Below are 21306 nucleotides of genomic sequence, written 5' to 3'. Positions count from 1 at the left end.
AAAAACTTGATCATGTTATGAATCCTTTTATGAAAGTAAGAGTCAGGAAACACCAGTTAGAAAAACAGATTCATTAGGAAATTGTAATCTTAAAACGAGCCTCACTTGGTAGCCAAAAAATGTACCAGATACTAGTATTTGAAACGATCAACACTTTGTTTTGAAGTCAGTTGTTGAAACGGCTATAAATAAAATTCTGTTAAGGACTCTTATGAATTTTAAGAGACCTCTTTCATGATAGATGATAGAATAAAGCACAAACAAAATAAAAAGCAACATCTCCCCTGCAGAGTAAAGAACTTGAAGAAAGAGAAGTACCAGAAACTCCATGAAGACTGCTAGGGTCTTTGCTGCTAATTTTGTGAAAAGTGCCCAGCTTTTCCAGTGATGGGCAACAGTACAAAACCCTAAAATCAATTGGAAAACTTCTGTAGTGATTTTTGGAGGGTTCCACAGTGTTCTTTCTTGTTTTACTATGCGTAGCCGTTAATGTTGAAGTATGTGACTGATCTGTGCCGTTTTTTGAATGACAGCTTCTTGTTTTACTTATACTTGTGTACTCATTTATTTTGTTTCAATTTATTCCTCCTCCAGTTGCTCCTAAAGCAAAAATACAATCTTCATAATGTTAAAAGTGAGTTGGAATAGAAATATGTGGACATTCACTGTATTCGCTTAAGTCAAATTGGATAATTAAATATATGCAGCATGTAAAATACTCCTCTCTCAAGTTGGCAGAAAAGTTGCTGTTAATTTCATCCAGGATATTAAAATGTTAGTATATAATTCTCATGGAAGAATACAAGAGCTTGTTTCTAGCTATTTTTAAATAAACTTTCAAATGCTGTTTGACTCTTCTTATTCTTAAGGTCAAATTTATTTTTCTGAAGTTCATTTTGTTAGGTGTGTATCAACTGGTAAGCAAAAAAAATTGTGGACACACCACAGTGGTGAATATCCTAAATAAAAATACTGAATGGGTCAAAAGCCTTGTATTTAGTGAGTTAATTTTTTTTCTTTCTTTCTTTCTAATAAGGAGAAGAATGAAAGATATCTTCTTCTATTCCCTAATATTTTGCTCATGTTGTCTGCCAGCCCAAGGATGAGTGGATTTATCTATCAGGTAAAGCATTTGTTTTTAACGTAACTCACAGCCAACTTAAAAGATTCTTTTAAAACTTGTATTCATTTACTGTGCATAAACACTGAATATCAAAGGTGTAACGACATGGTCAGTTTTATGCCGCAGTAGTATATGTATGGGAAGTCACAGTTGTCTAGTTAATAGCATGCTGGATTGTAAGTTGAGACCTGAGTTTATTTATGCTGCTGATCTACTATATGGTTGTAGGATACTTTTCATTTCTATGCTTCAGTTTCCTTTTTATGGGCTACTGATATGTTCTTTGTAAGCTGCTTTTAGATCTGTGAAGGAAAATGCTGACATCACGCAGACCTGGTACAGCTGACTGCTTACCAGGGTGCTGTTTGGGTTCCATCCACTTTTGGTCTGGCCACTCCTAAAGCTTTCAGCAATCTGAGTAAGCTCCAGCATTCACAGTTCCTTGATACAGACTCTGACTGTTTCATCTTTGTAGAAATAAGGTGGTTAGGTCATGATACCCTATCTGGCTCAAGACTAGTGCTGATTCTGTGGACTCTTCAGTAGCATAAGCACACCCTTTCCCAGAGCTCCAACCTTGTGAGGACTGTGAATAGGTGAAAGGCAAACCCAGATAAATACGATAGTGGAAGTAATCTTGCATACAGACTTCATAAGAATTATAAGAACCAGTCACTCTTTAACTAGTACAGGGTCTGAGGAAGTGATACTCCCACTGTACTCCACACTGGTGAGACCACAGCTGGAGTACTGTATCCAGTTCTGGGTGCCGCACTTCAACAAGGACATGGAAAAACCTTGAGAGGGTCCCGAAAAGAGCCACCCTTATAATCAGGGACTTACAAGATGAGCCATATGAGGAGAGGCTGAGGGACTTGGGCCTCTTCAGTCTACAGAAGAGAAGGCTGAGAGGGGACTTGGTAGCGGCTTACTGCTACATCAGGGCAGTACATCAAGAACTCAGTGAACAGCTCTTCACCAGGGCACCCCTGAGGAAGTCCAAGAGCAATGGATAAACTTCTGGAAGGCTGTGTCGGGCTCAATTCCAGGAAAAACTCCTTCAGTCAGGGTGTCCAGACTGTGGAATAAGCTCCCTCCAGTGGTGGTGCAGTCACCTACCCTGGAAATCTTCAAAAGGACACTGGGCAGTTGTCTTTTCCTGCCTAGTGCAGGGGGACTGGACCTGATGATCTACAAGATCCCTTCCAGCCCTTATTCAATCTATGTATCTATATAAATATGTGTTCCTGCCTCAGCTTCCTTATTTTTAAACATTGTTTGGGTTTAGATTAAAATCTTCCTACTGCATTGTGGCTTCTCTTCTGGATCATGGAGTGAGTACTGCTTTTGAACAGTTAGTTCCCTTACTAGTCAGGACTTAATCATTTGGTGCAAGAGTGTGTGCCTTTGTCTCCTTTCCACTGCCTGGGCTTTCAGCGTCTGTCAGTCCCTCTAAGTTTTTTTTAGTTCCTGATTGGCTTCACCAGGTAGAAGCAGTTAGCTGTGTTAATCTTTAGTGAAGCAGAATGCAGGGTAGATATGCACCATTAGACTGACTAGGATATATGTCGAGCACAAGCTTTTGTGAATTCAGCTACACTTCATTGGATGCTATGAAAGGACAGCAAAGAGCAGTGTATAAAGTGGAGTGTGAGATTTGAATACAAAAAGTTAGGACAAGAGGGGAGAGGTGGGGCATAGGGACAGTGTGTTCCCTGCAATTTCCCATTCAAGCTCTTTTTTACTTTTTTTCAAAATTTTCTGCCTGAGAACAACAATCCTGAGGTAAGCAATGGAGTGGTCTGACATAGGTGTTTGTTTTTCTGAAGTTGATGTTGGATCACTGTTTACTTATTCTTATGTGTGAAGATTGCTTCATGTGTCTGACGTAGACAGCAGACGGGCATTGTGAGCAGTTGATGGTATAGAGTTACTGGTGAATCAGCCTCAGATGTGCTTCTTGTTATGGGGTCTGACGTGGCCTGTATTGATGTGGGGACACAGCCAACACTGGGGTCCATTGCAAGGCCTGTTTCCTTAGTGAGGATGGGAGTTTGTCTGTTGCTTAAGAGACATGATTTGCGGGCTGTCTGTAAGCCTGGACAGGTTTGCTTCTATCTTTATTCATCCTTTTCCAGGAGAGATTGGAGGTAATTAATCATCTCTGTGTAAGAGTGGATGAACACTTATCTGAGATCAGCTGCAGAAAGACACAGCGGCCTGTGGCACGACACTTTAACCTGCTTGGATAATTCATTACTGACCTTAGGATTGCTGTTCTCGGGCAGCAAAATTTGAGAAACCAGTTTGAACAGGAAATTGCAGAAGTCATCCACAGACGGGATTGTGCCTCTCCAAGCTTGTGTTCTCACGTGCACACTCCATATCAGTCTTAATTTGCCCCCTGCAGTTTCATGATTCAGTTTTTAATTACATGAACACATCCTGAATTTTTTTTTTCCCCACAGTTGCCTTACCTCAGTAGTGAAATCAGTAGTTTTTATCTTCCACATTTAATGGGTTCCCCTAGGCCTCATTTTAACACATGCTGCCCAATCCCTGCATTGACTACAGAAGGATTAATTTCTTAATATCTTTCTGATGCTGTCAACATAGTATATGAGTGCTTCAAATATAAATGAACCATTTTCACATTCCAGTGAGCTGGTATTATTTTACTTCATTTTCCAGTTGTGGGGACTAAGGGAGAAAAATGGTCTACTTATTTGGGTTCTCATTTTGATATACCAAGGACCTTAGCTTAAGCATATTTGGCAGTACTGATTTTTAATTACAGGTGTGGTGAAAATTTGCATCTCATACACATTCTGTGACAGACACAGGAGTAGAATCCAGTTGCACTTACCTTGACAAAGGGACTATCTTCCCCCCCGCCCCCTTTCTTTACCTCATTCATTACTCACCATCCAACCCACAAAACAGCTTTAACTGTACAACACTAGTTCATTCCCTGAGTTTGAGCTGCCCCATACAGTGACCGAGGTAGGGGTCCTGTGTTTAAAAATAGTGTGGGGCCATATAATTGAAGACTCAGGGGGCAGTAGTTATTAAATAATCATGACATTGCATTTTATAGATTTTTTTTTTTTTTTTTTTTACATAAACTGGCCACCTAAATAGGCACTCAGACAACAAGCATATATTGGATATCTGTGCTACCAATTAAAAATTATTTGCAGATTCTTTGATTTATAGTAAATAAACAGGGTGATTTCCTTTGTATTGTAGATCACTTGCAAGCAGGAAAAAAGGTCAAATAGTTCATGCTAAATTACTTGATTCCCTCTGAAATCAAATAATCAGCACCAGCATTCACTGTGGAACACAGGTGGAATGGGGGCATCTTTGGAAGCTTTCAAGGAATGAGAAAACCCTATTCTGGAGTTTTGATATTTCTGGGTGATACTTGAAACCTGTTCAGATTTCAAGCTCATTTAGAACATAAATTATTGTCAGTTAATAGAAAAGACTCAACACACAAAGCTCTGTAATTTGGTTATGAGGTTTGCGTGAATTTTTGCAAATATTATTCCAGATTCAAATATGTATTTCAAATTGTTGGGTTACCAATTCTTTGCATACTTTAAATGTGTATATTGTATTTTTAAGCAGCTTTGTTGCATGCCTACTTCAATAAGTAAAAGGGGAAGCATGTATTACGACCTTTTTTTTTTTCCTAGGGAAAGCTGCCAATGACCGGAATGACCATCACAAAGTTAGAAGACAGTGAAAATCACAAAAATGCATTTGAAATATCAGGTAATTTCCATAAGCATCTCTGTGTATATACTTGCTTCTACTTGTTCTATGTTACACAAATGAAAGCTCAACTCTACCCTGGATGTTCCACCTTTGCAACCTCCATGTAGTCAGGAAAGTGCAGGAAATTCAGTGTGGCTTCTAGTCTCCAGCAGGAAATGCAAACTTTGATCATGGTTTGCCCTTTGAAATACTTCAAAGACATTTGAAATTGGTATTTGGGATGTCTGTCCTTGCCTTAAGGGCTCCTTTTGGGCCAAGGTAGAAAGTAAATCTAAAGTCTGTACTGGGGCTCTAATAGAGAGCTGTCAGCCAAGAGCAATTTCTTTATCAAGGGAGCTTCTGTTTAGGTATGTCTTCTAGCTACAATGTAGTGATATGTAAGGGGAAAAGAGTATTTCTTAGGTAGTTTTCGTGGATGTTACTGTTTTATAGATCAGTATAACATCTTAAATTACTCTGGAAAACCAGTAGGATCCAATAATGTATAGCATATGAACTAGTTGTCTGAATTCTGCCTTTGCTTTGGTTTCTGGACAGGTTAAAGATGTAGCTCCAAGCAGACTGAAAATTAGAATAATCCTCCCCCACACACAGTTTCTGCAATTGGAGGGGCTGATATTGCCCCCATATCTTTTTAAATTTTCTCCCAACTGAATAACTTTCACTTTAGTTTTATTACTGGGTCATAAAGCAGCCAGACTATTTCTGTGCTTATCTCCATTAAATACTTGACTAATGTATTTGTCCTGGCTGGGTCAGTTGAAATAGAGCAAGTTGTGTCTTCTGGTTGCTGAAAGCCATGTCTTCTGACTATTTTAATGTTCTTTACTTTATCGAATGTTTGGTAGAAGGGATTTTATAAATCTTTTTAACTTCTAAGTTAAAGAGCCTAGCTGCTGTGCGTGTGTATGTGTAGTGTTTCCCCATCTCCTTGGACAAGACTTGTCAGTCTATTTCCTTCTAATGCTAGACCCACTGTTTATGAATTTTGTTTAAGAAAGATTGCAGACTGCCCTATATTTGTTGTGACAGACAGCTAAATCAAATCTCTCATCACAGTAAAGAAAGAATGAAACATTATTGCTTTGCTGAATTGGGCATGTTATAAATAGATAAGTTCAGAGGATCTTGATCAGTTAATCAAAGGCTTGATCTGATACAGTGTTCGCAATAGCTGGAGACTGGGTTTGATAACCCAGGAGGTTCCTGTCAGTCTCATGTTCCTTATTAATTTTGTGTTGGTAGATAACTGTTTTTTTTTTTTTTCAAGCTTGTGCTTTCTTTCATCTAGGAAATATGATTGAACGGATATTAGTATCATGTAACAACCAACAAGATTTGCACGAATGGGTGGATCATCTGCAAAAGCAAACCAAAGTTACAACTGTTGGGAATCCCACTATTAAACCTCATTCTGTGCCATCTCACACAGTAAGAAATATATTATTAATATAGAACAAACAATCAGTATAATGCATTTCTTTTGAGATTTTTAAGGGAGTGTATTTCAAGACAATAAAATTCCATTTTTGCCATTAACAAGAAGTTGCAGATTATGTCTTGGATTTTGTCTTTCTTTTTCTTGGTCTGTGCCTGATTGTGTCTAATATTATCCTTTAAGTACCCTGAGAACAATAGGTTCTCTTACTGACTTGATTGGAAGAGTAAGTTTAACAGGGTATGTCTACACAAGATGCTTTACTGTGCATTAGACTAATTTAATATGTAGTAAAGCATCACTAATCTACTGCACAGTAATTGCTGCATACATGTAGACAATGTGCCATTTTCTAGTACCTGTAGATGCAGGTACTAGAGACCAGTGCATTAATACGCCCAAGCGCATGTCTAGACGCTAACTGGGAGCAAATTGCCAGTCAGCCTAGGTGGTGTGTGGCAGGAAGAGCTGTCCCGGGTTGGCAGAACATTGCCTCCCAGACGCATGGAGATTGGGACACGACCTGATCTCCACGTGGCCGGGAGTCAGATGCCCAGCAGCCAGAACAGTTCTCCCTGCCCTGTGGAGATTGGGATGGGTCCTAATCTGCACTGGGCTGGCAGGCAGCTGCCTGCCAAGCTGGGACAACTCCCCCTGCCCTCTGAGGCTTGGAGCCCACCCCGATTTTTTCCCTGTGCCAGGTAGGGAGTTACCTGTCAACCTGGGACAGCTCCCCTCCCATCCCGCATAGCTCCAGATTGCCACCAGAGCTGGGATAGCTAGGGGTTGGAACTCAGGAGAGCCTGGAGGTTCCCCTGGCTGCTTCTAGTGGACAGAGCAAGGCAGGAGCTGTTCCTGTTGGGCACAGTTTTCTCCCAGCATGGGTGCACATGTAGATGTGCACCCAGGAGTGCTTTAATGATCCTAATTCTTCTACGGTGAATATTCAGGTGTATTAATTGCACATGTTAGATGTGCTCACAGATCAATTTAGAATAGTCATCCTCAGGATGCTAAGTGTATTACCCAAACTGAATGGTTCTTTTGGATTTACTTTTTAAAATTTAAGTATATCAGTGATGACCTTAGGGAGATTCTAGTTGTTTTTGGTTCAAGAGCAGGTTAGATGAACACTTGACTGGGTGGTTTATTCAGGGATTATCTTGCGTTGAGAGGGGGCTGAGCTAGACGACCTTGAGGTCCCTTCGAGCCCCACTTTTCTATGATTCCTGTGTGCTTGTTCAGTGCTAATCAGTAAGAGCTTATTGAAATAAATTTATTTTCTGTTATGTAAATAATAGAAGTGTTAGGTAGCTGATTTAAAATGACGTTTATCCAGTTTTGATTTTTTTTTCTTTAATATGAAATCATGTTTCTTTTTCTCCTCCCTGCCTTGAATCTCTGTACATTTGGCAGCTTCCCTCCCATCCAGTAACACCATCCAGCAAACACGCAGACAGCAAACCGATACCGCTGACCCCTGCCTACCACACGCTTCCACATCTTTCGCATCATGGGACTCCACATACTACTATAAACTGGGGACCCCTGGAGCCTCCTAAAACTCCCAAACCTTGGAGCTTGAGCTGTTTACGACCTGCACCTCCATTACGGCCGTCAGCAGCTCTCTGTTATAAAGAGGTGAGGTGCTAGAGCCTAGAAATACAGAACTATGATGAAAGATGTAACCGTTCTTTTCTGTATGGCAATCTTGAGTAGTGCTGGGGGGAGGGAGGGCATGAATCATTTTGGTAAGCACTGAAATGTGGAAATAGCTTGGTGCTTTTACTCTATTAATGGTCTTATTTAAGCTTAGAAGTTTTTTTTCATTGGAAATTCTCTCCATTTATGCATTTTAATGAGTTTTGGGGATTTCCTCCCAGCTTTTATTCCACTCCAAGCACTGTGTCAAATAGGATAGGGGAAAAACACTATGTAGTATAGGGATATACTGCATCTCCATATAATGATGAACATTTGCAAAGGATGATATGACCAGATTTCTTTTCAATAGTAAGCTATTGTTTACATATGTACAAATTAGCACTTGAAATTTCATCCTAGAATTTTTTTCATCTGGGAGTCTTCATGCTCAAATGAGACTGATGTTTGCTATCACCACCTTGAGAGAGAGAGAGAGAGAGTTTATTTGAAATGTAAAAGTCCTTTTTGATTATCATGAATTTTATAGGAGAATGTAACAATTCTCGTCTCCAACACCATTGCCTCACACCCTTTAATGTGACAGGTTATTGTCTGTTTTCTGAAATAAATAGTTTGTATTTCTCATTTATCTACAAAAGGATAACAACTGTAGTGTGATTGTCCTTGTTGATGCATTCTGCTACTCAGTGAGCAAGTAAAATGTCTAATGTTTTGTTTGTTGAATTTATTGTGCATATATTTTAATACCTGAATACACCAGAGGAAGCAGTGTCTACTAATTAGAAACAGATTCTGTTACTGACTTACTATGAAACTGCAGGCAAAGGACAGTTGCTTTCTCTCCATTCCTCAATTATTAAATAGGCAAACACTGCTTTTTCACATCTTGAATCAAATAGGATAAAGGAAAGATACCATTTATAACCAAAGTATCATTGGTCAGTCATGATCATATTTATGACGAAGCAGAGCGAGTGATTTCCTCAGCATGTTGGAATCCTCTGATGAAATGTACTATAAAAAGAATAGTATTAGATATATGGTAGAGAAATCAGGCAGGGAGCATGGATTGTATGAATGCAGAGAAGTCTAACCATTTGAAGAGTAATGGTAGAGTAGTGTAATCTTATATTTAGACATATTAAACTTTTGTACAAAAGCTCGTCTCGTATATTGTATTGTGATTTTGATTTTGATGTTAAAGACTAAGTCCCTACAGGAAGGAAACATACACACATCCAAATGTGTTGAACATGCATGTGTGAGCTATGGGTATGAAAATGTATTTTTGCAGACATGCATATTGCAGTCTTTTATTTTTGGTTTGTTCGTTTTTTATTTTTGTAATTTAAACGTGAAGTGTTTAGGGTGAGTCTTTTGCCCTACAGTTCAGACCAAAGAAATTCCCTAGGGGAAGAAAACAAAAAAGATGTATAGAATGATAATGACCTAATTGAAAGTTTAAACATCTTGGTATTAGTTGCTGGATTAGTTTAGTTTATTCACTAGTGGTTCACTTTCATCTCCTCAGTGAAATACCATATAATTTCTTGCATACACTGTATACTTTTTCCCCTCCTCTGCCCCCCCCCCCCCCCAAAAAAAAAAAAAAAAGAGTATGCATATTATGCTGGGAAGCTGATTTTCTGTGTGGGTTAGAAAGACCCTGCTTTGATTCCTGCTCCATGATGCAGCAGCTGTTGTGTTAGTGTTTAGGAGCTGAGGGAGTTAATAGACTTAATGGCTTATTGTTCTTCACTCCAAGGGGGAGTGTTAATGATTGTCTTTCCTTTTTAATTGTTTTGAGGTTCTGCTAATCAGTCTAACCTTTCTTACGGCAATTTTGCTGTCTGGTAGCAGTTGCTGGTTAAATCTCCTCCTATGCAACAGCCTCGGAGATGCTTCAGTTCTTTTCAAAATTGTAGATCCACCGCTGGAGACCAGCCTTCAGCAGCAGCTAGGGTTCTAGAGAGGAAGAGTGAGCTTGAAGTTTAGGCCCTGTTCCTGCTACATGCAGCCATAGGTTTGAAAAAAAACTTTTTTTTTTTCATTCTGTCTTTCAAATACAAGGTGCACATTATATTCAGTGATGTGTTTGGATATGAAAAATATAGTATGTTAACGTCTTTCCTACTTTGATGCATACAATCCTTAAACATGTGAATTTTGCTCACCTTTACAATGTTTTGTACATAACTGAATGTTTTAAACCATCTTCATTAGTTGTTGTCATTCACCTTTTCATTTTCTTGTTCTACACATTTATAATATCTTATATTCTGAAGGTAACAGGTAAACCAGTATATTTTAATATTCCTGTAAATTAGCATGACTGCCATATAGAACAGAGCATCTTTGTTGCTGTATTTATTTTGCTTTTAAGTCCTTCTTTAACAAGCTAAACTGGCATAAAGAAATGGATGTACATAATTCACTAGCCTTTCTTGTTACCATTGGTGTGATTTGGTTACCCTGTGCAGCCCCTGGAAGTGCCAGCTGTGAAACTGGAAGTGCTGGTGTAAGTGTACTTCCGGTTTTGCTGCTGGTTTGGTGATTGGCCGCTGGGTGACCCCCACCTCCCCCCAGTCATCGATCTGGTGCACACACATCCCTCCCCCCCCGCGCACACACATTGGGGAGCTACCAGTCACCCATGCTTGTTAGGGTCTTTTTGTTTTTCCTTTTTAACTTGCTTATCAGGCAAATCAGATGAATCTATTTCACAAAAGGAAAAAGCTGTGCATATCTTTGTACATGCTCTAGGAGTTGGGGTGAGGAAGGGCTTTAATTAGAGTGGCTCCAAGAGCCACTCTAAAGTGCCCAGAGTGTCATGTGTATCGGTGGCCCTGTACTGAAAAATGGTGGCAAGGAAGCTTTTAACTAAAGCTCGTTCCAGCCATTTTTCAGCACGGGGATGCCAATACATGTTATTCTGGAATCTGCTGGAGCGTGATAATTATCACGCTCCAGCAGACTTAGTTAATTGAGCTTGCTCCAACGTGCTGCAGTTACAGCATGTTGGAGCAGCCTTGCTGGATGTGTATAGTACTCTGTGTGTCACTTGTCACTGTTTCCTTGGTTCTAGTGCCAAAACAGCCTCCACTCTCTTGCAACAGCTTTTGTTGTGTAATTCTGTCAATAAGATCAGAATAATTATGTACAACCATTTGTGGACATAATAGTTTGGCAGAAATAACCAGCCGGTTCAAGCAAACCTGACCTGACCTATGTTCTGAGGTAGCTTTATAAGATTCTTTTTTGTACAGTTAACAGGTGCCAGTAAACAAACAAAAATGCATCTTTTGAGAGGAGAGAATAATAAACCAATAAAAAACCTTTTCCTCTTTTCTTTCCCTGCAGGATCTCAGTAAAAGTCCTAAAACCATGAAAAAACTGCTTCCCAAGCGCAAGCCTGAACGTAAGCCATCAGATGAAGAGTTTGCACTGAGAAAAAGTAAGCAAGCTTGAATAGATGTAGTCCCCTGGTGCATGTGTGTGGAGAGAGTTGCAGAGGCATGGATAGTATTTCAGTTTTTCTTCTAATCAGAAATTTGTACTTAACTTGTCCTGCATAAGAATTTCTCCAGTTTCCTGTTTTTAGTAACTGACAAGCAACAGTAGCAGGAATGGCTTACCCTGAGATCATCTTGATATACTAGAAAATAAATACCTAAGTTCCCTAGTTAAATTTTACAACATAAACATTTTCAGGAAAGAAATCAGTAATTTTGTGTGTAGTAACTTTAAGGCCTGTGAGCAGCAATTTGGAGTTTAAAAATGGTTATCCTGATTTTATAAGGAATAATTAAATAGGTATGCTACTGAATCAATTATTTTAGAAGCTTTTTTAAAAGCTGTGGATTAGAAGGCAGATGCTTATAAGTACTGGTACTAAGATGCATATCTTTCGAAGTAGGTCACTTTTTTATATTTGGCAATCTTACCAATATTTGCTTTGACATAAGAATGTTTTATGACATCTGAAGCAAAGCAACATGCAGTTTTGAACTGTTCCTCTTTCTTAAGCTATAAAATTATTTGGCATAGGTACCAAAGAAAAAGGTACATCTATAGAAGAAGAAATATCATAAAGTTAAAAAATCTGTATGTTAGACTGCTAAAGGGAGATTTAGAGGTATAACAGAGGTGGAGGGCAGGGAGGAGAGATAAGAGAGAGGGTAAATGTCAATAGTTGCTACCCAGAAAATGTCTTATACTTTGTTTTGTTAGGTAATATTACCCTGACTCCATAAACAAGATTTATAAAATAATAAGGAATCAGAGATCTCTGTAGTTCTTAGAACAATGCAGCCATTTAAACCATGCCTCCTCACCCAGGCTGCCTCCCACCCCTTTCTGCATGACCAAATTGGGTCTGCTGTCCTGCCATCCAGCCCATGGGGCAAAAAGGATGACTACTACTAATTTTATGTTTTATTCTGTTATAAATAAACAACATGCTTCTCTAGGTGAGTTGTATCCTTTTACTGTTTTTTTTTAATTTTTATTTTGAAATAGTTTAAAAGAACTTGTATAAAATTAGATTCAGACCATTTTTCTTGTTGTTCTTTGTTTACAGAGTATATATTTGACATACTTATTCTAAGGATTACAGGTTTTAAAATGTAATGTACAGGTTTTTAGGTAATAAAATATTAAATTTTGACTGATTTTTATAATCCAGTTATAGGTCTGATCAGCACATAACAATTAGAATTCTAAAAATCAAAGCATCTTCTCATTACTGTGTCTAAGTATGAGTTATAATGATTACAGATAGACTTAAGGAAAATGGATCTGTAATTTTAAATGGTTTAGAATTGCAGTTGTGCATTTTAAAATAGTTATGTCACAAACTTGATCATTTATTTCTCATACAAGTAATCAACATATGCAAGAAAAGATGGAGCTAAAAGCCAAGTAAGTGTTAACTGGCTTTTTATTTTCTTTACATTTTTTAATCTTTCCCAGCTGCTATAATTAGACATAAAAGTGTAGTAATGGCAGAGAAACATTCTTGAATTTTTCCTACATTATAACCAATGCAGACTCATTGCAGTAGCTTCATTGCTTCTTAATGAATGTCCAGTACAACACATCAAATCAGATATTTGTATGGAGGTTCAGTTGTCGTGGCCAGTATGCAGTTGCAGCTTCATTGCGGTTCTCCAAGATACCAGGCAAACACTTGTAGTCTTAGAAATGATTGAAATGGAAATGCTGAAAACAACTTTTATGTAGCTTTAGAGGGAGATTAAATAATTCTTACTTGTTTAATGAGAGGATACTTTTATTTTTTTTTTAAGTTTCATTTCTCAGCTAAAAGGAAAGCCTGACCTTTATTTAGTGACTAAATTGAGACTTCACCATGTTGTCATACGTTTTTAGCTAATGTTTCAGTAATTAGAAGTGATTGTTCTTTTGTGTCAACTGCTATTTGATCAAGTAATTTGATAATACCAATCAATGAATCTAGATTTAAGATAAGAAAGGAGAATACCTATAAAAAGCAGTGCTTTTTCTCTTCACTAGTTAAGTATGATTGCCTGAAATAATTGTTTGGTTGACACATTTCAGCACTGGTTAAGAAAAGTATTTCTGTAATCAGGAAAAGGATAGACATATTTGAATTCCTTGACTGGGAAACCTTCAGGTTGATGTAAGCTCTTTGTGCTGTTCACAGCTAGACACAGTTCTTAACTTTAGTGAGGTTTTCCTTTTGTTCTGATTATAAATCATAGATCATTGGAAAATAATACTGTAGTAAAAATCTGAATATCCTGTCTGCTGGAACAAGATTGTGCTTTTTGCCAACTTGAAAAACCTTTAGAAGCCCTCCATAACAATCTCCATGGCCAATAGCATATACATAAGTGTGTGTTGTTTAGAAACAAATCAAGCAACTGAGTGAAATCCTGCTCCCCTGAAGTCAATGCAAAAATATATCTTGTTGAGTCACCTGGTGAGGATGTACACTTTCAATCTTTGTATGTGGCTGAGAGTAGTATTATGCCCAAGGTTAATTTTAAGACTTCTGAACTTCCTCGTAGTATAGCTTTTGAAAAACTAGTTTTACTTGTGAACCTTTATAAAGTCTTTACTTTTATGCTCCATGATGCTCTAACTTTCTTTCCTTGAAATAAATGTCCTGTTCTCTGGTTTCTCCAATTTTAAACATTGATATGGCTTCATGTTCAAATAATAATGGATTGTTTATTATTTTTGTCTGGTCTTTTCAGAATACCACAGAGAGAATTCTTCCTACTGTAGGTATTCTATGAAGCTTAACATTTTCAGAAGACTTCTTGAAATGTGGAGTCAGTGATCAGATTTAAAATGTTTTCCAGTAGATTTTATAATAGTAGTAGCAAATTGCCCATCAAGAATGTTGTGGGGATGCAGCGGAGAGGCAGAGGTGGAACACTGCTGCCTCCCAGGAGTGGGGGGGAAGCTTGCACATGGCTGCCACCACCCAACCCGTGCTGCTACCGCTTCGCATCCAGTTGTCATTCTTGACATGCATTTTTGACACAAAACTGGCTGGAGCCACACCCCCCAAGAGCATTACAGACAAACAGACTAAGCCCTTTATCTGTAGCTGTATCTAGATATAGAATATGTGTGTGTATCTGTCTGCTGAAACACCGCTTTCTTTTTTGCTTATTGCAACTCATGGCAGAATGAAAATCATGACTAAAATACTGTCATCTAGATTTGGTATTATCTACAATTTATGGAGGTATTCAAGAGTGGTGTTATGTAGAATTGGAACATCAATATGGATATTTGCCTTTAGAACTAGAATCATGTTAAAAATAAAACTTGCTTAATAGCTCCAATCATGGTAAAGCTTTGATGTTTGTTTGTTTGTTTGTTTTTGTTTGTTTTTTTTATTGACTGTAGGTACAGCTGCACTAGAAGAAGATGCTCAAATTCTAAAGGTCATTGAAGCTTACTGTACAAGTGCCAAGACACGGCAAACACTAAATTCAAGTAAGTTAGAAAATAAGGAAATGATTGAACAGAATTCTGGTTAGCTATTTTGCCAGTTACAAAGGACTGGGACCGTTTTCACATAATGGCATGTGTGGACTAAGATAATTGGTCTTTGGATACTGTCTCATTGTTGAATGTTTGGGTACCTGAAGGAGAGAATCAGAAGTCCTGAAGCAATTTGTAGAATCCATAGTATGTTACAGCAATTGGATCTTACAGATTTTACAGCAATCAGTAGCATTTTATTTTTCATAGTATGAAAGGCAAAAAAGGAATGGCTGTTTGGATTGCTAAAAATATAATTGAGAGAGAAGTTGATGAATTTACAGGTAAATGGAGTAATAGATTTTAGTATTTTGGGGCTACATCTGCTTTTATACCTTTGGTTGATTCTGGTTAATGAATTATGTTCTTTACTTTAGGGGTTGAGAGAAACCTTGTCTCCCATTGCAGAAGAGTAACATTGCCACTAGCTGTTTAATAATTATTACAAATCATTACAAATTTTAATCCCTTTAATAGTTTTTTCATAGAGCAACTGTTCATTTTCTTTAATCTGTATGTGTTGGGTAAGGTTGTCACTTCTAGTTTTCTCAGATATGTATTCATTTATTGGTATCTTTTTATAATGTTCCCAAGATGTACTGGAAAATTTTTATTCAAATCAAGGTTGCAGTTGTAGCCATTCTCTGTATTGTTAATAAAATACTACATAGCAGGGGGATCTATCAGCATGCATTTAACTTGTATAAGGAAGAAGAAAAATGTTCACTTTGAATTTGTACAGTTTAGCCAGTAAACTTAATTTCTCCGTGGTGTACTATGAAATGATCATGAGACGCATAGTGATCTTTGTTGTCAGCAGTTATGAGTTTGGACATTGTAATTTATTCACTGTCCATTAATACTGTTAAAGTGTTTGTTAGTGTTCTTACCAAAGCAGCTTTTTTTTGCATCTTATTTCTACTCCAGACTGGCAGTGGGAAGTTCCTTGACAGATGTGCAGTTGCTTTGGTGTTAATTGCAAAGTAGCTGATTTTTCAATGTTTAAAATTAAAATATGAATTTGGGCCTTCCTGTCTAGGGGTTTATTGCAAGTCTCTCTCTGTCTCTTCCCCTCCACCTCCTTACATTTTAGATTGTTATTACCTAAATGTTTATGAGAAATGACACCTTTATTCCAGTCTCTCTTGCGTTTTGACAAGTTTTGGGCCTTCAAGGTGACACTTGTCAATTTTAGTACTTAGCTCATTCCTTTGTTAGATCACTAATTTGATTTTTAATCATATGATCATTGTGTTTTTGTTGTGGTTTACGTGGTAAAAATGAACAAAGTCCATTTTAAAGTTTGAAAATTCTCATGTTTTGCATTTTAAACTAGATCATTGCTATTTTAAATGTCATGGCTGTGTGCTTAATTGGTGTTGATAATTCTTCAAAGAGAATGCGACAAGAACTAGTTTGGGAACATTTAATATAATGCAGTTGTGTGTATGTAGGCACACAATGGATGTGAAGCATATTTTTTGCTTTTTTGCCTATTTCCCCTTTCTATGTATATTTAAGAAATATACATAGTGCAGTAGATATCATTGCATACATCAAAAGTCAACAGCTTTTATTTGCATTTAGCTTCAGTAAGAAACAATAAAAATACCAATTTAGATGCACATCTGCTTTTCTTGTAAAGGTTGCCCATTTGCATTAAAATTATAGATTTTTTTTCTGTCAAGACACTTACAGTTTAAAATCAGAAGGGAAAGAAGGAACTCTTTCATTTTCAGTTCATTGTGTAATATAAAAGAAAAAGCCAGGCATTTTTTTAAAAATGTCACCATCTTTCTGTACCCCTTCCTCACCTCTGTGGTCACAAGCTGCCTCTCCATCCCAACATTGACTTGATAGTTCTCTTAGTAGCACTGTCTTCGGTCCTACATTGTGCTGCTTTTGCAAGTCCAAATTCAGCCCTGTAAGGGTACTGGTGGACTGGAGAAAAGCTGGAGGGCAACATTTGTTCATATTTGGGAGGAACAAGCCATTTGGAGGTACTGTTGGGAAAGGGGATGAAAAAGAGACAGCAAAGGGTGGGCCTTTCTTACAAACCTGATCTATCACTTCTTACTCTTAGAATTATGAGACCCCTAGATAAGGGTTAACATCAGTAAAAATTCAGCATATATGGCTCACCTATACCTTTTCAGTTTTCAAGTGTTTCCAGGAACTTAATTTAATAAGTAAATACTCTTCCATATAGAAGTGTCAGGTGGGAGAAGTATTTTTGAATACTGTTGTCCACACCAACCGTTCTGCAGGACTTGCTGGGAAATTAACTAAGATACAACCATTAAAATGACAATTGGCAGTGCCCTGGCAGGGAGCTAGCTAAAGTAAGTCTCTAAATATTTGTAAGTGTTTTGGAGTTATTCTAAGGTAGCTCATCTGGTTTGCAACTTTTTGGTTAGTCCCATAAAATTCTCATTTTATAAAAAGATTTCCCTTTCTATTCTTATACCTGAAATATGTCTGGGCCAGTATTTTTGTTCTCCCCATTCAGTTTTCTGTTAAGCAGCATTGACTCTCCTATTCATTAAACAAAACATAGCAGGGTACTCAAATTATGATGCACTTCCTAATTCAGTCTGCACAAAAGTTTAAAAAGAAAAACATTCAAAAGTTATTACGTGCCAAGTGTACCTTTTACATAAAACCCAACCAGAAATAATAAAGCTTTGGTGCCTTTTTAACAATATTTTCTCTTTTCCTTCTCTTCCCATCACCTTTTGCTTTTGTTTCATGTGTTTGGTTGTGGCTATTCCTTACGTTCTCCTCATCCCACCTCTGCCTATCCACATCTACCATTTCATTTCACCCATACATCCTTAGCATGGCAAGGCACTGACCTGATGCATAATCACGTCTTGGCTGATGATGACCAATCAAGTCTAGACTCCTTGGGTCGTCGCAGTAGTCTTTCTCGTTTGGAGCCTTCAGACCTCTCAGAAGACTCTGACTATGACAGTATATGGACAGCCCATAGTTACAGAATGGGGTCTACATCTCGTAAGAGCTGTTGCTCATATATCTCTCACCAGAACTAATGCACTTCTGAGCTTTTCTTAACAAATGCTTGTTGTATCACAGCCTGCTTTTCTTAGATGTTTTCTTGCTGTTCCTTGTCTCTTAATGTGATATTTTAACAACTTTTGAGGGGGTTTCTGATATTTCAATTGTACCTGATGGGAGGTTTTATTGCCAATTTAATACACGTACAAATAGTCATTCTACAGACAGAGTGTGTATCCTATTAAGGATATTATTTCTTTAGGGTTTTTTTAAGTGACAGCTGTTGGTCTGTAGCTATGAATGGTCTGTTTTTTGACTTGGTCAGTGTAGCAACAAGTTTATTTCTTTTTTTTTTCTTTTTGGAAACAGCGCGTTTTTGTATTTTGTACTGAAACCATACTGGTTTGTGAGCTAAGTGCCAGCAATATGGAAATACTTTAGACTTATAGTGGTCTAATTTTCTATGTATTATTAACACAAGGTATAAAGCAGGGGGAACGAGAAAAATATTTAAAATATGCAGTACAAGAACTATAAAATCATTTGGATATATGACTATCTGGGCAATCTGGAAGAGCATTTGCTAATCCATGAAATTTTGTTTTTGTATTTCTGTCCTTTTTTTGGTTTGTTTTCATTGTTTAGATAATTTATGGGAAAAAATCGCACATTTTCACAAGTTAAGCAGTTGTGTCTTGGAAGACCTGGAAGTGTAAGCCTGTTAAATGTGACATGTTTGGGTAGTTTCACTTTATCAGCAGTTATGCTGTCACTTTCCTGTATGCAATAGTGTGGAAAACACCAGGTTTTAGACGCTGATTTGGCTGTTAAAATGCACACAGTTGTTAGCAAATCATTCATCATTCTTTTTCAAACCAATAAAATTCCAGGTAAAATCAAACTATTTGTAAGGGTCCCCATTAAAAAAGCTTGAGTGTTCAGCATCTGGAACTGTAGGAATAATTGCGGTTAAATTGGTTTGTTGGAAATAGAATACTTGGCTTTTGGTTTTCACAGTTTGGATGTCTGTGATATTTTATGGTGTGTTGTAATTTCTCTCATAAGCACATTTATTTTCAGCAGCCAGCTCTTCATTCAGAGTAATATTAGATTTGCAGAAAACTGGATGTGATGCATTATATGAAGTTGAAGGTTTTGAATCTGCACCTGTGACATCACTGGGGGAACGTGTGTTCTGTATTGAAATTAACAGAACTGGAATTGAAATACTTGTTTTCTAAATCCTTCTTAACATTAGCATTGGGGGGAAAAAAGCATTTCCCTAAAAAAGGTCAGTAATTTTACTTGCTTTCCTTAGGACTCCAGGGTGCTGTGGTTTTTTTCCTTCAAATCGTACAGTGCTCAGTGTTCCAGTATCACTGCATGAACAATTAAGATAAGTGTGGTACAGTTGTTGCTGTCTGGGAATATGATTGAATTGATTCCAAGTCCTGAGGCAATAAGACAGTTTTGCAGGTGACTTAAGCAGAAAAGTAAACTTGAATATTTAATGGTTTAAACATGAACAAGCCCAGAAGGATGTCAGAGTGGAGAAATTGTATTAGTTCTTCACATTGGTTACTTAACTTTCTGTTCTAAAGTGTTTGCTAATCTACTCGTATTCTATCACTATTGATGGATTGGAAAACTAGCTAATGAAAGTTAAAATGCCTGTTGGGATGATTTTTAAATGCACTATCATACAAGTCTTAGATTGATCCTCCTGGTGTCCAGGTATATGTATGTGTTGCACTTAATTTTATCTAAAAGAAAATTGCTGATGGGAATCCAGTATGTGGCGTATGTACTCTATGCTGTCAGACAGCTGAGCATCTGTAAAGCCCACTTAGCTTCATTTTTACTTTAAAAACACAAAGTATTCACTTTCTACTTACGCAGAAAGTGTGGGTCATTTTTCCTGTTGTTTTTAAAGCAATAGTGTTCCAGTTAACTACTGTTTTTTGCATTGGTTAAATGCCTATTCATTTACATAATACAGCTGTTACATATATTATGTACTGTAAATATGAGTTTGAAAAACAGTTGCTGCACTTGAACTTTCCTTTATCACACAGAATGTTTTTGTTACCCAGGTCTGAAGATTTTATTGACTTTCTATGCACCAAAGCTTTGACAGTTTACCACCATTAATTCTTGTAGCAGGTAAATCATATAATCAGAATGATGTTATGTTATGATGTTTTTGAATGCTAACATCACTACAGAATTAAAAATCATTCAGTGTTTTCAATGTTACAGGCCCACCAAATGTTGTGAATTGATCAAAAGTATTAATACAACAAGCTTAAAAAATGCCAGTGTGAAAATGGTGGTATTCAGTCCAAAGGTTCAGTGTTTCTATTTTTGTGGAACTTTAGTCATGGTAATAATAGTACCTTATGTTTATGCAATTCTGTTTTTAAAAAAAAAATGTGTACAGTTAGTATTATACTGAAAGGATGGAAAACCTGAATTAGAAAGTAGGGTTAAGCTATTGTCAGCCCCTTTCCATATGGCTTAAATGGTATTTCCATTAAATTAGTATTTACGCATAAATTGACACCAAGCTATACTGATTGTGTGTTTTGCATAATTTTGTCAAAACACAGTAACGTGTACATAGTGACGTAAAATATTAAAAATCTATATATTGTGCATTTCATTTGTGAATGGGAGAAACCATCTTTGGTAGGTGACTGCCTTTTGAAAATTCAAAATGGATGTATAGCTGAATGTTGCATTGTATTGTACAGTATGCATATTGTTTGTGGTTGCATATACCAATTGAGTGTTTTGTTTTATATAAAAAGGACATCTGTTATGTACAGTTGAAATAAATTTTGCATTTGCTAGCCTGTGACTTCAATTATTATGCAGGAGAAAGGACAATGTAACTTAACATTTCACATTTATTTGGCTTTTTCCCTGAAAATAGTGTAAAATAGTATAAAAATGAAAGCCAAATACTAAAATAAGGAAAACCTTTGATAGTGAAGGTAATAATCTATCATCTGTATATAGTAACTGAGATAGATGTACTTTGACGGATGACCCAAGTCTAAATTGTTCCATTTCCTGCTGTTTTTTGGAGTGGAGAGTGGGGTGCACTAGCTCTCTTATGCTCGCTCTCTCACTCCTTTTTTCAACATTCACTTTGCAAAGGTATTGTCACCTATAGTATGTGTTTCCCCTTTTCTTTTATGGAAACAGCAGTATTTCCTCTTCATATGGCAAGTGT

General features: G+C 37.2%; 1 protein-coding gene across 3 annotated transcripts in view; it reads left to right on the top strand.

Moving 5' to 3' along the window:
* Window positions 1-21306, top strand: part of ARHGEF7 (Rho guanine nucleotide exchange factor 7) — a 182107-nt gene that overhangs the window by 146119 nt on the left and 14682 nt on the right. For 2 of the 3 annotated variants that reach the window (XM_090022132.1, XM_090022142.1), the window contains 7 exons: window positions 1037-1123; window positions 4825-4903; window positions 6198-6337; window positions 7761-7985; window positions 11370-11463; window positions 14913-15002; window positions 17889-18065. In XM_090022132.1, the coding sequence (XP_089878258.1) occupies window positions 1037-1123; window positions 4825-4903; window positions 6198-6337; window positions 7761-7985; window positions 11370-11463; window positions 14913-15002; window positions 17889-18065 (892 nt within the window). The remainder of the gene's footprint in view (window positions 1-1036; window positions 1124-4824; window positions 4904-6197; window positions 6338-7760; window positions 7986-11369; window positions 11464-14912; window positions 15003-17888; window positions 18066-21306) is intronic. The other variant, XM_090022123.1, reaches the window with a different exon arrangement.

Source organism: Crocodylus siamensis, chromosome 1 (genome assembly GCF_052110815.1).
Source record: "Crocodylus siamensis isolate JL-2025a chromosome 1, ASM5211081v1, whole genome shotgun sequence".
NCBI classification, from domain to species: Eukaryota; Metazoa; Chordata; order Crocodylia; family Crocodylidae; genus Crocodylus; species Crocodylus siamensis.
Note: the sequence above shows the minus strand (reverse complement) of the source record. Positions and strands in the feature narration are given on the sequence as shown.